Genomic DNA, 15,682 nt, shown 5'->3' with positions numbered 1-15,682 from the left:
TGAAGTAAAGAAGTAAAAGTTTGAACATGAGAATATTAAATATATGTAGAAACTAATTGAAAAAAAATATAAAAAAAACAAAAAGTCGTAGAAACTGATTGAACTTAATTGTACGAAATTATAAAATTGTTCAACTGATAACTGATAACAATGGACGTATTAAATATATACAAGACCAATCTTTTAGAACATTCTCATAGATAACTAACTGAGCTCTGCCTCTGGAAACAATATGTGGTAAAAGTTTTATTATACCAGAGAAGTGAGATACTTATATGCTAAGTGAGTAGTTATATGGTAACATCAGCAGGTCTTAATCATGAGCAAATGTTTTGTTGCTTGCCCTAAAATTGTGCTCCTTTTAGACGTATCTGAAGGATGTCACTTCTAAGTTACACGCTAAAGGGAAATTACAAACTAAAATCTCTGATTTTTTTTCTATGTGCATCAATTCCCTAATTTGATGTTTATATAAAATTGCAAGATAATTGATAGAACGACAACTTTAATCAAACACATAGAAGATGAAGGAGGATTCTATAAAAATTAAAAATTCCCGTTATGGAAAAGTGGGATAAGGGGAGAATAGTGTTGTAGAAGTTTGGGTTGATATGGTGCAACTTGACGCTGTATTGTACTATTCCCAGCTGCAACTTGAAACTATAGATGATATATTTTGATGTGAAAAGCGTTCACTTTATAAAATGAGTGCGTGGATGTGGATGGTATTGTTCTAGTTCTCATAATGTGAATGAATGAATAGCTCTTTGAGAAAAGGAAACTAACAAATGTGGTTCATATTATCCCACAGCAGACGTTGAAAATTCGCCACGTCTCTTCTTTTCTCTCTTTCAATCAGACAAATACTATAATTCTGTTGGGTGTACTGGCATGTGTCATGTATTTGTGAACCTTCCATTAGGGCAGCATGATATCATATTTTATTTCAATTTCAAAACTCTGGTAAAAACCCTTTTTGATGGAGAATTCTAGGTTGAAACGTATACTCCTGTCTCCTATAATTGTTTTAATATATGCAGTGGTGTCAGATAAACCAACCAAAAACAGTGTTAATTTAATTCAAAAGGGTAATTAAATAGGAACAAGTGACAAGAAAAATTTAGACGTGTTGGAAAATCACAAGTTCTGCTTAAATGATTGAATAACAAGGGAAAAAGAAGCCATACCTTAATGAACTTGTCTTTATGCCCAGAGGTCTATTCATTGGCATGGTCGAGATTCCATTTTATTATGGTTGTATTACGGAAAATTCTACTGGGCCTACTATATACTTATTCAGAAAAATGCAGTTACACATTCAAAAATTTACACCATTTTTATGCTATTTTCATTTTAGATAATTAAAAATCATTCCAACATTCTTTCTTTTTTTCTGCATATGCACACTAAGCAAAAAGATATAAAAAAAATGATTGTAATATTTGTAAGGTGTAAATATATTACACATACTGACTTACATTTTGTGGTCACTGTAACTGAGAAAGAGAGAGAGAGAGAGTTGTTTGTGTAGTAATATGCAAACAGGAAAAAAATTATATGAATGAAGATGACAAATAACACATCCCTTCAATTACAGAGTGTGGTCCTCTTGAAATGGATTGTTTGATACCACTTTACTTCGTATCCTACACACATTATGATTCTTCTCCTTATCCTGCGCACCCCTTCTGCTACTTTGTTCAATAGAGACAAAATCCACACACCAAAAAATGACTTACACACCCATCTACTACCAATTTCACCATTCCCATCCTCCAAAGCTGAACCATAATTGCAAATCCAACCAAGAGCCACCATGTCATCAAGTGGAACCCTTTGGAGCTATGAGGAAGAAAAAGCATTTGAGAATGCCATAGCTATGCATTGGATTGAGGAAGCCTCAAAAGAGCAATGGGAGAAAATTGCTTCAGCAGTTCCCAGCAAGAGCATGGAAGAAGTGAAGCAGCATTACCAGGTTCTAGTAGAGGATGTAAGTGCAATAGAGGCAGGTCACGTACCATTCCCCAACTATGCTTATGAGGAAACCACATCTTCAAATAAGGACTTCCATGGATCTTCCAAGGCCACAAGTTCAGATAAAAGATCAAATTGTAATTATGGAAGTGGTTTTTCTGGATTAGGCCATGACTCCACCACTCACAGTAGTGGCAAAGGAGGCTTGTCAAGGTCATCAGAACAAGAAAGGAGAAAAGGAATTCCCTGGACTGAGGAGGAGCACAGGTACTTTCCAATTACATTTACTATAACTCTTCAACTCTCATAGTAACTAATTCATCTTACTTAATCTATTCCATATATGATTCAGTCAAATTAATTCTATCTGATTCAGTCAAATTAATTCTATCTGATTCAAGCAGAATTCACTCCAGTGAGCTATGTGTACAAATTTGCTTATATGGGAATCCAGTTAAGAGGTAATTAACAAGTTTTCTGGTTGTTTTGTTTTTCAGGTTATTTTTACTTGGTCTAGACAAGTTTGGAAAAGGAGATTGGAGAAGCATTTCAAGGAACTTTGTGATATCTAGGACTCCCACACAAGTGGCAAGCCATGCACAGAAGTACTTCATAAGGTTGAATTCTATGAATAGGGACAGAAGGAGGTCTAGTATCCATGATATAACTAGTGTGAACAATGGAGATGTGGCTAGTAGTCAGGCACCAATTACAGGGCAGCATAGTAGCACAGTTTCTTCAAGTACAATGGGTGTAGGACAATCCCTGAAGCATAGAGTCCAGGGTCATATACCACCTGGTTTAGGCATGTATGGAACACCAGTTGGTCATCCTGTGGCTGCTCCTCCAGGGCATATGGCCTCTGCAGTTGGAACTCCTGTCATGCTTCCTCCTGGACCCCACCCTCATCCCCATCCCCATCCCCACCCCCATGCTCATCCTCATCCACCTTATGTTCTTCCTCTTGCTTACCCAATGGCACCTCCACCAATGCATCAATAACAACCCTTTTTTTGTTACTTGTAGTTAGTTTTTTTTTCTCTTTTTAGTATGGAATTAAAGTCCTTTATGTGGAAAGTCATAAATATTGTGTTTTTAAGTTCTACTCTAGTTTAAGCAAGGAAATTGCTGAATGAATCCAATGGTACTACTACTTACTACTTAGTTTATATGCCAGTATAGAGTTAGTTGATCTTGCCACTGTTCCTGTGAGGTGGTGGATGTAATGCTAAGAATTGCCTTGTGGTGTATACAGTGATAGAAGTGGCTTTAAAATACCAAGGCAAGGACTTGAAGTAAATGAACTTGTCTTTGTTATTAAGCTTCTCAATACCCTTCTTCACCCTCTTTCAGTGACCTACAAATTCTTTAAACAGATTTCTGTAACCTTGAAATTCTTATTTTTGGGCAGTTTTCTTATTATTCAAGTTTTTGGGTGACAAAAGAAAGGGAAAAGGAGAAGGTAGAGACGCAGGAAAATGAATGAGAATGGAACAGTGACTGGGAATTTGTGTTGGCAAAGAGCAAACTGTGATAGTATTGGTAGGAACATGCAATTCACTAACACAGTTCAGAAGTAAATATAAAAACTTCTAATTCGTTATTTAATTAAGCATTTAAGTTCCAATTATTTATTTGTTATTGCTGATAAAAAAAATAAGTATTAAATTTGGGGGTTTTATTTTTAATGTTTCTATTACTAATAATGTATTTTGTATCTTTGCTATGTATTAAAGATATTTTGCTTTATCAGACCATTGAATTATATTTGAAGCACCGTAATTCTTCTGTAAAACAAGCTAATTTTTATTCTGTTTAACTAAGTTAAAAGTTTGCTATATCATATAATTATTTGATAAGGTAATTTGTGTTACTAACTTCTAACATTTTTTATGAAATGTTACTTAGATTGTATTTGAGCTTCTAAGGTATTAACTTGATATTTTTTGCCCATTTATTTTACTTACTCACCACCATTTTATTCAAATTCATCCTATTATGGACCCCTTATACCATCTCTCTCTCTCTCTCATCAAACATCGTTTCTTTGTATATAGTTCATCCAAATTATAACGTAAATCCATTTATATTATCCATTTTCATTAGTCAAAAATATTAAAAACAATAATAGAACTTTAAAATTATCCTAATTTTAAGACTATTTAAAAAAAATTAATTATGTAATTTGTGATATTTATTTAAAGATATATGGTAGCCAAAAATTAAAATTTTAGAACAATAATTAAATGTATTATTTCATATTATCTTTTCTTTTTGTTTTCTTTTTCTTATTTTAGTGCAAATAATTATAAGAAGTATGCTAACTATTATTTATCATTGATCTTGGTACAAAAAGACAATCTTATTAAAACTGGAGACATTTTCAAGATGGTTAGACTAAGTCATTTAGTGAAAGTTTTCTTCGTAGATTAGACTTAAAAAGGTCTTGTTTGTTATGATTTTTTTATGGTGAGGATTATGATAGTTCTAACTTTATCAGAAAAGGTGGAAATATTTCTTAAAAATCTCTTTCTTCTCAAATTTTTTTCTCAACCAAAAAAAGTAGTTCGAACTTCTGAAAAAAAATCTTCTCTCCCCTATTATTTTTTCTCTCTCCATCTAAACATAGATAAGTGTGGAGGAGAGAAATCACATTTATTTTTGTTTGCTTTGAATTTATTATTTATTCTGCTTTTTAATGATTAAACTATTGCAATTGTAGATTAATAGAAAGGCTAATACAGAGCCACTGTGGAAACAACTCAAACATGCAGATTGATATCAACAACTCTTCTACTTCTAATATAACCATGCAATTTATCACTTATTCTAAGCGGATTTCTGGTGTATAATTTAATTAAATATACAAAAAATCTTCACCCAGCAACAGTTCTAACATCACAAACATAACTACATCTGAAGTAGTAAATTTTGAAGAAAAATCCTTCACAGCACAAAATTGATTAAAAGTAAATAAGTGAGTTGACCTTATGAAAAGAATTTAAATTCATAAATATGATTTTCACCCTTCTACAATTACGCGATATTATCGTCCCTAATTCAAGATCTAGAACTTAATCCCTAATTCAAGATCTAGACCTCTTGAGTTCTGTTGTAAGAAAACTATTTATAATACAATTCACAAGAATTTATTTTAATAATTTTTTTAACACATTATAATACAGAGACCAAAAACATATTTAACTAACACGTACAATGTATGTGAATTCATAATAACTCAAACACAATGAATGTATGTGAATTCTGGGGAGGGAGGAATTAATGGCTTTATGTCTACGTCTATGTTTGCTATTACTTCCATTCCATCTCCATCTTCTTGTTCAATGCAAATTAGACAAGGAATCCTGAACTGGAATCCCAAATTATTTCGGACAAGATCCACATATACAGCTTAATAAAGTTCACTTCATCAAATAGGTGTCAAACAAGATAGACAACAATTTGTTTGCTTCCACTGCAGCTGTTCCGAAACAGTATCAAGTTCACAACGACCCAATACAACTTAACACCTAAGATGTCACAACTACCGGAACCTTTGTTTTCCTATTGCACCTGAGATAGGAGAGTGCAAAAGACGAATTGAACCAGATTTCCCATTGTCCCAACCCAAAATTTCAAGCAGAACATTCATTTTCAAGCCCAAACCCAGTTGAAAAATGAAACGTTCAAAGTGAAGGTTATGCTTCTCTAGACAATATGAATCACTGGATGAAGATCTCTTTACTTAGATGGCTATATAAATAACCAAAAATAGAAGGCCTCAAGATTGAAGCATTAACCCAAGTTAAAATAGATCCGGTTATCAACTATACTTCTATTGAAGCCAACAAAACATAGGACGAAAACATAAATGGCAAATATTGGCTATCATACAAACAAGTTCAGAATTTCTAAGATTTTAAACAGACAATGAAAATAAAGGATGAGACCGACCACCACATATATTTCAGTTTTTATCGTTAGTTTTTCAGTTTTTACCATGAGTTTTTTTAGTTGAATCAGAAAATGTTAATTCTCATCATTCCCATTTGGTAACTATCAAAATTCAATGTTCAAATAAGGAACTGGGAAATTTTATCCTCTACACTTGCACTCTCCCTCTTTTTTTGGGATTCATCTCACCCTTCCGCACTTTGCTCGATCAAAGATGTCACTAAGATAGAATATACAAACACCCTGATAACTACTACGCATTTCCTGTGCTTACAAAAATCATCACCTCAGCATAATCACTTTGATTTTTCATGAAGATGGCCGTTCATGAAATAGAACAAGGAACTTTTTCGTCCCCACCTCCACCACATTGGAACCAGAAGTCGGCGTCGTTTCTTAATCTGTTTTCCTACAAAACATTAATAATAATAATAATAATCACCAATTTAGAATAGATGCTTCTCTAAAAATATTCAATTCTAAACTCTGCCAGGGCGCACAGTATATTAGTAGAGCAGACAATGAGATACTCCCCCATCCCCACAAGTAAATCCCATCAATGCCCAACTAGTCCAAATATATAAAAAAATAAAACAAGATCCAAAAGAAATAAGGTTGTGAAATTCAATAAATAAACCAAAGAAAGTTCCTTACTTTTTTTTTCAAAACAGTACATCCGCCATTGTGACTCCAAATTCACAAAAATCGGACCCAGGGAAGGCCAAAACTTCATCTGAATTTTGAGGACTTCCAGAACGGTTACCAGGCCAGCTTTGGAAGGGAAACTATTTTCCAGTTCACATCCAGGACTCTCACCCAGTAATACCTGTTCCAGTTGAACCCAAGTAAGAAATCAAAATATATCAAGGAGAAATAAGCTATGATATATCAGTCTCACATGTCACAACCATGCAACAGATTGAATACATCCATTAGAAATTAAGAATGACCAGCCAAATACACCACCCTTCATCCTGAAGGGTGCAATAAAATTAATGAAAGAGGAGGCACAACCCAAACAGGGATATCACTACAGATCATGAAGAAGGGCAAGAGAATTCACCTTGATTACTGCAGTTGCAGAAGATGATATAGATCGAAGATTATAGCTGCAGTAAAATGTATGTAAATCAACTAGAATAGAGCCCAATACAATAAGTATGAAAGGCGTGAACTACATACCCCCCCTCAAGAATAACAAGCAATTTTCCACCAGAGAGGCCATTCAACATATGCGTCATGTGTGCATAGCCAGAGGGAGTAATCTGCATCATTGATGAAAGTTTCATTGTATACCTCATAAAATACTGATTTACTATAGTCAAAATTGGTTAATTTAATTAAGTATAGAAAATTTTTTAACCCATCATCAAACAGTAAAACAGGTTTAAAGTTTTTTATACGGCAATTTTATGTAATTTATTGCACAGTCCAGCGAGTGATTCTAATCCAGTTAATAAATTCATAAAATTTAAAAAATAAAAAATAAAGATTGTGTTAGTAAAACTCTTACATCGCAACATCCTAGGGGATCACCTCTTGCAGCATCAAATCCAGCAGATACTATGGTAAAATCTGGATTAAACTCAGAAGCTGAAAAGAAACGCAATTCATTATTAATGTTTTAGAGAATATTGTATATTTTAAAAGATACAACCCCGGAGGGTGGGAAGATTAGAATATCATATTCTACAATGCCACTTCTTAAGATACACGAATGCTACAAGCTAATATTATTCTCATTCCTAAGTAACTTTAAAATCCATTCCAGTTACCAACAAGAATCAATCTTCCACAGCAGCATACCAGGCAAATTAGATCATAACCAAAAGCATATTATTGATCACATATAACCTATTAACAAATAGTTCAAATATTGATATAACGCTTACCAAATAGGTTCCAGTACATTAATTATTATTATATTAACATAACTGATACTTGATGTCATCCACCATTTTCCAAGATATTCTAAGAGGCGCTGTTCTGAAATTATTAATCAATCCATATTCCAAAAATCAAATGAAATAAATTCCAATATCACACAATGTATGCTAACCTATAGGAAGAACAACATGCTGAAATGCAAAATTGTAGTCATTGTCACCAACTCCTCCTCGGCTCCATGGAATATTCACACAGTACCCTTCAGCGCCCATACTGCCTACCTGAAAATTTAAATGGATTTAAATGAGGAATTTTATATAGGCATTTTACACCCAAGTAAAAATATGCTGCAACCAAGCGCACAGAACAATACAGAGGCACGCTAAAAAACCACTTGATCAAAAGCACACAGCAATAACATCCATAAAATATCAACATTACTAAAGAAAAGGCACATTCCCAGATGATCTTCAAAAATTTTACAATGGAAAATATGCTGAACTCGATAAAACCAATTCAAATCTATATATCTGCAGGAGCATGACAAAGTCAAAATACTCAGTCTAGATTCTAATTTCATTGAGATTAGCAAAGTTACATCACTCAATGCAATACTTATCTTCATCTATTTTGGTTTATTATTAAAAAACTCTTTACCATGAAAGAAAATATTCCCACTACCAGACCAAAAAGCACCTGGCTAAGTTGGCCAGCAGCATCAGTTTAATTTGAAAATTTGCCGGCAGTCATGTACCTCTTCAGCAGCTCCAGTACCAGGATAAAACTTTCCACCCTCATGTCTATGCAATGATATATACAAGACCTACAGGTAAGAAAAAAACTAGTTAGCACCAGTAAAATCATGAAAAGGTTATTGGCTTAGTGCCTTTAAAAGATCAAAAAAGAAAAAGAGTAAGATTAGCACATAGCTAAATTTCATCCACAAAAGTGGTGGAAAAAGAAAACAGAATTTAATATTAAACAGCTCACCGATTTGTTCTGTTCAAATATTTCTTGTGTTCCATTTCCATGATGAACGTCCTGTAGTAAATTAATAATCATGAAGCTCAATCAACTCTTCATTTAATAACAATTAGGCCCCATTCAAAACGGATTTTGGAAAAACACATAACTTCATAAAGGCATGAGTGGCAACATTACCCAATCTAAAATTAGCACCCTCTTAGCCCCTGCAGCTTGAGCAGCCAATGCTGCCACAGCAGCATTATTGTGAAGGCAGAACCCCATTGCCTGTCTTACACCAGCATGATGACCAGGAGGCCTAACCTGATTTATAGAACAAAAATAAAGTTAATAAGTAATTTATACCTACCTTTAATAGCAACTAATGACGGTAGTTATCAGAGGCAACTCAATGGTTCACACCAAGGCAAATCCATTTTTGGCACGTCCAGAAACAATTGCTGATGCCAGATCAGCACATAATCCAGCGGCCAACCTAGCAGCAAGTGCTGAATGCTGATTGGCATATGTGTCTGGAGTGAAATAACTGCAATCACATAGAGACGTTAATCATAATGAATCCTGTCAACATAGTTCAAAAAGCATTAAGCATCTTTACACTAAAGGATTGAATGGAATCATAAATTATTTATTATTCCAATTACAGGAACAGGGTCCAAGTAATGGTACATGATAGAGGAGATTTCTGCTTAGGGATAAAAATCACCAAAGAGGACCAACTAGAGTACTTGTATTAAAAAAGAGAAATGCTAACAAAGTCTTCTAGCATACTACTATCCACTGAAATTTATTAGGGAACACAATGTTGTGGGTCCCACTTCTTATTTAATGAGTCTCACTCACGATTTTATAGTTGACAAAAAATTTTAAGCAAAAGTACAGAGTGTTAGTTATCACTCTAAAATGACATCAACATCAAAGCAAAAAATAAAGAAACAAAATATGCATTAGAGAGAAACAGAGAGATTAATGCACCTAGAGAGTGATTCAGTTGTAACCTCCACAGACTCAATATGCTCCAAAGAATGAACCTTCAATTCCAATACCGTAAAGGATAAGATTGGGTAAAGATTCAAGAGTTACTTCTTAGATAAACTGATAAAGGAAATGGAGGGGCAAGGAGCCATATATTATGTTTGAATACAAAGTTTATCCATTAATACACCCTATCAAACAATAGTAAGCATATACCATTAACAATTATGTCTAGTAATTGAACAGCATTTGTTTGCAGCCCTAGTGTATCTCACATATTCTTCATTAAAAAAGTAATTGCATAGGCAATACACATGTATGTGCCCATGTACATATTCATCAAAGATACATAGAAATCCATTACCAGCATTTGTTTGCAGCCCTAGTCACATATTCTTTGTTAAAAAAGTAAATGTATGTGCCCATGAACATATTCATTAAAGATCCATTACCGTAATAAGTTCTTCTGGTGTGATTTCCCTAGAAGGAATTGAATAGCATTTTCCAGGAAATATGCCTGCATGATGATCAACAACACTATCAAATACAAGAATAAATTGAAATGAAATCAGTGGGAGTACTAAACTGTAAATATTGTTGATCAAGAAAAATGAATGATTGCAGCAAATATTTAGAATAGATAAATACCGGCTCTAGCAAGACTAGCAGCAATGGCTTGAAGACGATCTGGCCTCTCAGGATGTGGAGGTGATTTCTTTTCAACCTACGAATAACCCAAAAAACACCAAACAAAATATTATCACAGAAACAGACACGCATTACGAAGTATAAAAACCACCTGCAATCATCACAATTAAGAGAGTTGAGATAAATAAAAGAGACTATATTTGAGAGTGCTTGATCACTCCCCTCATATGTTCTCATATTTATATATTTATATTGATAGAATTATAATGCGTAGAGGGAAGAGCAAAGATCAAAACTAGAGTCCTAGGTACAAAAATAAATACAGCTCATACGTACAGCATATAGCAGTTTTTCAATACAACTACTTTCTACCTATATTTAATACCTATTTTAACAATAAGACACAATAGTATTGCCAAAATACAATAATAATAATCCTACAGTGCTGAAACTTTTGCACACGGCATTGCAGTCTGTAGACCATAGATTTCAGTACGACAGTTTCCATGATGAAGATTCAGATAATTGTTTAAATAGCAGATGAATAGAATTTTCATTGAAGGGTGCATAATCTTCATTAAGCAAGCAAAATTATTGTCTGATAGGAGTATTTGTCCCAGAAATTGTTTTCCCTCTTACTTCCCCTACTCTTAATCAGATATGGTTTGTGTTGCCTGCCATAGATAAACAAACCCTTGCAATTCTAAGTAGATGATTATGAATAGTGCAGGAATAGACAGAGAACTAAGGAGAGGAAGAGATGCTGCACACCAAATGTGTTGACAACAACGTATTTATCTTATATACAAAGTGATTTGCAGTCCATCAATTACCAAAAGAAAAAATAGAAACTAAGTGGAGGAGCCCTTTCCTGACATTATATGTGCATAATAAGAAATCAATGACGCACTTGTATATAGAACACATTAATAGCATAAATTCAGACACTAGAATCAATGTTTTCTAAGGGCTTGTTTATACCAACGTCTCCATTAGCTTCTTTTAGAAGTGAAAAATAAGAGGAAAAATTAAAATTAACTTCTTCATAAGCTAAAACTAGCTTATACATAGCTAATTAGTAGAAACTCTCTCATTTAGTTTATCTAAACTTTCATTTTTTTAACTCATGCACATACTAATTTTAGCTTACAGAGAAGTTAATTTCATTTTTTTTCTTCTTATTTTTCTCTCCTAGAAGAACTAATGGAGAACCTCGTCCAGACAAACCCTAAAGCTATCAAGATATGAATACAATATACCACTTCAATAGAAAAGGAAGTAGAAACATTTTTCAAAGCAATTCAGAATGATTAAAACTAAAATGGAAGCAGTGTAATCTTGAAACATGTAAAAGCTTACTAGAAACAGATCATATACAAATTTAAAAGATTGTATGTAATATGAGAAGAACATATGAGTGTACTTGAAGTTTTTAACTAAATCGGAAAACAGTAGGCAGCATTAAAAAGGACACAAATAATACTGCACATATAATTAAAAATACATATTAACAGCAATTAAATGTTTTCAAAATATGAAAGTAGATCCTTGGAAAGAAAAAGGCCCTACTTCAACATAGTATCACCGTAAGTTTGCAGTGTCACAACACAAATACATTTGTCTATAACATTCCTAGAGTAGGATGAGCACTGAAAATCCTCTCTTCCAGTTTGACGTATTCAGAACATAAAACATGGAAGCACTGGAGTTTGTTGAAAATAAAATAATTTGTATGCCTTTTTTATTGGATAGTAAACCAAATTGACACGATCTATATGAGCTAGTAGGTTACAAATAAAGCTTAGCATCCATTTTGAAATGGGGTAAAAAAGGAAATAAAATATAAGCTGAACCATACTTCTGCATGCAACAACATTCTCTCATCAAAGCCAATTGCCGTAGAACTATTTGCCACTGATTCCTGTGAGCCAACATCTACAGAGATATAGATCAAACTTAAATAAATTTGGAGCTTAATATCACATTAGACTGGGAAAACTCGTACAACCATATAAAATAATCATATCATAAGAATCAAAATATGGACTTATAAATTAGAATGACAGACTACCACTTCATGCCATTAGGTAAATCTACAGAAACAACCGTTCTAGTTAGAAATATCACCCTTATTGTGAGTTTATAATACTGATACCCAGCCTGTATAAATTTATTTTGTCATAGACACTCCATTCGTACACCAAGCTCCCTAGGACTTTGGGTTTCCTACACACATCTCTATTTTTAAAACCTACGAAAAAGATAAAGAATTAAACTAGAAACTGTAGTGCAGATTTTCATAAACTATAATTTTGTTCTTGAATTAATGTTTTCAATAATACTAACAAAAGGTTATGACTTTAAATTCAATTAGTGTCTTATGTTAATTTTATTTTATGTCTTTCAGCATCCTTTTCTTCACATTACCTTGAACAGGCAGGGCCAGGTATAGCTAAGGGAAACCAACCATATGTTTTCATCTATGATCTATAGGTTCTTCCTATATAAAGGTTTTTTTTAAATATTATAATCAATTCAGTCTTTTCTTAATAACATATATTTTTTGCGAGTGCTATTGATTTAACCCAAGGTTCCCAAAGCTAAATGATTACAAATAATGACAGCAGATGAAGTTTCAAAAGTAATAATAAAACACTTGGCTATGACAGCTTATAATGACCGGCCATAAAGGAAATCATAAACAAAATTGAAAAAGGACAGCTCGACAAGATTCCTTGCCAAATCAACATTATTTATGGTACCAAAGCAACATATAGAGCAAACAACATTTGGATTCAATTATAATCATCACAGACTTATTAGCCAAGTATGCATATACACCTTTCAGTCCTTTTACATCTCCATGGACTTCAATCAGATCCTCGTCTTGAGCTAAAGGAGATGCAAAAAACCCATGGCTGAGGATTTTAGACTCCCTGTGCTCCCCACATATCTGCATGTAGAAGATAACACTAAATTATTCACCAAGACAGAGTGATCCGTAGCATTGATAGGACGACTAGTTTATAGTTTATCATCAAATCAAACACATTCCTACACATCAGAAAGAAACTCATGACAAGGAATGGCATAAGATACAAAAGAAAGGTAAATCGTAAACATACATCGCAACAGTCATAGCAATCCAAGTTAGTCATAGTACAATTTCTGCAGCACCACTTTTTTATTTCAAATTCCACACACTTGGGTAACTGAAACGGCTCCCAATCACTGTCATCCTCGTCATCCTCGTCAAACACGCCATCATTTTGATACATATCCTGAAAGGTCAATTCCTTCTGCAGCCTGGCCCTCTTAGCAGGCTAAACAAACGACAGTCAGTCACACAAAGCACAAGATGTTCAATGTAAAATACACTGTCCTAAGAAGCAATAACAAAAACTTCATAAAAATACTGGTACACAATAGAACAGACACATACAACATCAGGGTCGGTAACTGCATTACTGGCATCAGAAAGCGAGTTGTCGAGTGCAGCAGGAGCAGGAGAAACCTGTTTGTGAAGACTGTTCTCAGCTTCCCCATTTGTTAAACGATTCGTTTCACGAGCTCCACTACCCATTGCAATTTATTCGGAAACCTAGCAGCTACCACATTTCCTTACAGTAAGACAGCGTCACCACCAAAATTACACAACAAAGATAATGGTCCTATGACTTCACAGACAAATTAGTGAAAAAGTACAGTTTTTTTATTTCTTGTTAAAATGGGTCTATAAATAGGAGAAAGAAATTTAACAAGAAAATGAAAAGACAAAACAAAATAAAAAGAGGAGAGAGAGAGAAGTACCTTTGCTATGGAAACGGTTGGGAGTGAGTAGAATTGAAATAGGGGTTTGTGAAGGGTAGGATTGATAAAGAGATCTAAACGGGTAAAAAGATTTTAAAAAAAGGAGAGAGAAAAATAAAAGAAATGAAACTGAGGGAAGAACAGCACATAGAAAAAGAGGGCGGTAAGTCTTACCAGTAACGGGTTTGGACTTTCGACAGCCTCGCTGTCTCCAAGACTCACTCTTTGTTTCACGATTTGCTCTCAAGAGTGGAATGAAAGGTGAATTTAAATGTTTTTTTTTCTTATCTTTGAAATGTTTTTAACTTGAGTTTGAATTGAGGATGGGAAATGTAAGAAATTTGAGGAGTGAATGTAAGAATTTAAGAAAAAAAAGTGCCAAGAAAGTGATGTAATTTGATTTAGACTTAAAGTGAATTTTTTAATAAAATTTATTAAAGTCTTTAAGTATTTTGATTAGGGTTTAGGGTTTATGAGAGTATTTTGATTTTTTATAAACATGTAAAATGCAAAATTACAAATTTATCATTTATTTTTATACAAAATAATAAACAAATATGATGTATTTTTTTTTAACTTTGATGTATTAAAATTATGTAAGTTATTTCCAATATAGTTGAATAATTAATTTAAAAAAAAAAATAAGTTACTTGACAAAAAATAATTTATGTATAATTTACATTTTTGTTTCATAGATTTGGGGTAATATTTAATTTAATATAGTGATTTATAAACACAATCAATTTGGTCCCATGTTTTTTTTTAAAAAAAAATGGTTTCTTTGGTTAAGTTTCCACCAACGAAATTTTAGGGTTTGAAAATTGGGAAAATAAGATTGAGGGAGGTGGAGGCGCCACTGCATTAGAATTCTTAATATGAAGGAGAACAACAACATACATGTAGCCCACGGTATTGAAAATATCTTATTGCTTTTCAGTACAATAATTGATGGGAAAATTTCATGTTTGAGGAAACAAAAAACAAATGAGATTGACGTGTCAAAGTATCTTGTTTGATCTTACGTTTTGGAGCCAAGGTTCCAAAACATGCTTCCAAGAAAAATAGCTACAGTAGTGATAATAGAAATTTCAGGACAGTGTATTGAGAATTGTGTCAGTAAAACCAATGATGTTTCCACAAGCAAGACATGCATTGGGTGAAGAAGAAAGTTGAGTACTGTGAAGGAAAATAAATGTCTTTCGAATCACAAGATGGAGTATTCAATTCTTTAACAGGTGTCCTCAGAATATAAATCTCAGGACAGTGTATTGAGAATAAAAATCTCAGGACAGTGTATTGAGAATTGTGTCAGCAAGACCAATGATGTTTCCATAAGCAAGACATGCATTGGGTGAAGAAAAAAGTTGAGTACTGTGAAGGAAAATAAAGGTCTTTCGAATCACGAGATGGAGTATTCAATTCTTTAACAGGTGTCCTGAGAATAGAAATC

The 15,682-nt window shown here is 33.4% G+C and overlaps 2 protein-coding genes across 6 annotated transcripts; one reads left to right on the top strand and one right to left on the bottom strand.

The window, feature by feature from the left end:
• The first annotated feature begins 1,489 nt into the window (after positions 1-1,489).
• On the top strand, positions 1,490-3,304 carry LOC137807646 (transcription factor MYBS1). Its single transcript, XM_068608383.1, has 2 exons — positions 1,490-2,241; positions 2,472-3,304. The coding sequence occupies exons 1-2, from the start codon at positions 1,817-1,819 to the stop codon at positions 2,974-2,976; spliced, it is 930 nt and encodes a 309-aa protein (XP_068464484.1). The 5' UTR covers positions 1,490-1,816; the 3' UTR covers positions 2,977-3,304.
• Positions 3,305-5,812: 2,508 nt separating this feature from the next.
• HDA15 (histone deacetylase 15) lies at positions 5,813-14,566 on the bottom strand. Of its 5 annotated transcripts, none has more exons than XM_068608379.2 (19): positions 14,407-14,566; positions 14,233-14,306; positions 13,865-14,030; positions 13,548-13,745; positions 13,264-13,375; positions 12,281-12,357; positions 10,423-10,498; positions 10,227-10,291; positions 9,775-9,830; positions 9,202-9,325; positions 8,977-9,102; positions 8,806-8,856; positions 8,570-8,638; positions 7,988-8,096; positions 7,442-7,521; positions 7,111-7,193; positions 6,992-7,037; positions 6,583-6,754; positions 5,813-6,337 (listed from the first exon to the last, which is right to left on the bottom strand). In XM_068608379.2, exons 3-19 carry the CDS (start codon positions 14,003-14,005, stop codon positions 6,225-6,227), a joined length of 1,698 nt encoding a protein of 565 aa, XP_068464480.1. In that variant the 5' UTR covers positions 14,006-14,030; positions 14,233-14,306; positions 14,407-14,566; the 3' UTR covers positions 5,813-6,224. The 5 variants fall into 5 exon arrangements, 4 of the variants coding, with proteins under 4 accessions (XP_068464480.1, XP_068464482.1, XP_068464483.1 ...); XM_068608381.2 differs by having other exon boundaries at positions 13,865-14,042; positions 14,407-14,534; XM_068608382.2 differs by having other exon boundaries at positions 13,865-14,023; positions 14,407-14,534.
• Between the last annotated feature and the right edge of the window lie 1,116 nt (positions 14,567-15,682).

Source organism: Phaseolus vulgaris, chromosome 3 (assembly GCF_051622355.1).
Source record: "Phaseolus vulgaris cultivar YP4 chromosome 3, ASM5162235v1, whole genome shotgun sequence".
NCBI classification, from domain to species: Eukaryota; Viridiplantae; Streptophyta; class Magnoliopsida; order Fabales; family Fabaceae; genus Phaseolus; species Phaseolus vulgaris.
Note: the sequence above shows the minus strand (reverse complement) of the source record. Positions and strands in the feature narration are given on the sequence as shown.

What these genes read in the sequence shown, in the direction of transcription:
- HDA15 (XM_068608379.2), bottom strand. Translation starts at nt 14,005, where the DNA reads ATGGGTAGTGGAGCTCGTGAAACGAATCGTTTAACAAATGGGGAAGCT. An exon ending in ATTGCTATGACTGTTGCGAT is followed by an intron (nt 13,376 to 13,547) that starts GTATGTTTACGA and finishes TTCTACATGCAG; the next exon opens with ATATGTGGGGAGCACAGGGA. An exon ending in CCAAAAATGGATTTGCCTTG is followed by an intron (nt 9,103 to 9,201) that starts GTGTGAACCATT and finishes TCTATAAATCAG; the next exon opens with GTTAGGCCTCCTGGTCATCA.
- LOC137807646 (XM_068608383.1), top strand. Translation starts at nt 1,817, where the DNA reads ATGTCATCAAGTGGAACCCTTTGGAGCTATGAGGAAGAAAAAGCATTT. An exon ending in TGGACTGAGGAGGAGCACAG is followed by an intron (nt 2,242 to 2,471) that starts GTACTTTCCAAT and finishes TTTGTTTTTCAG; the next exon opens with GTTATTTTTACTTGGTCTAG.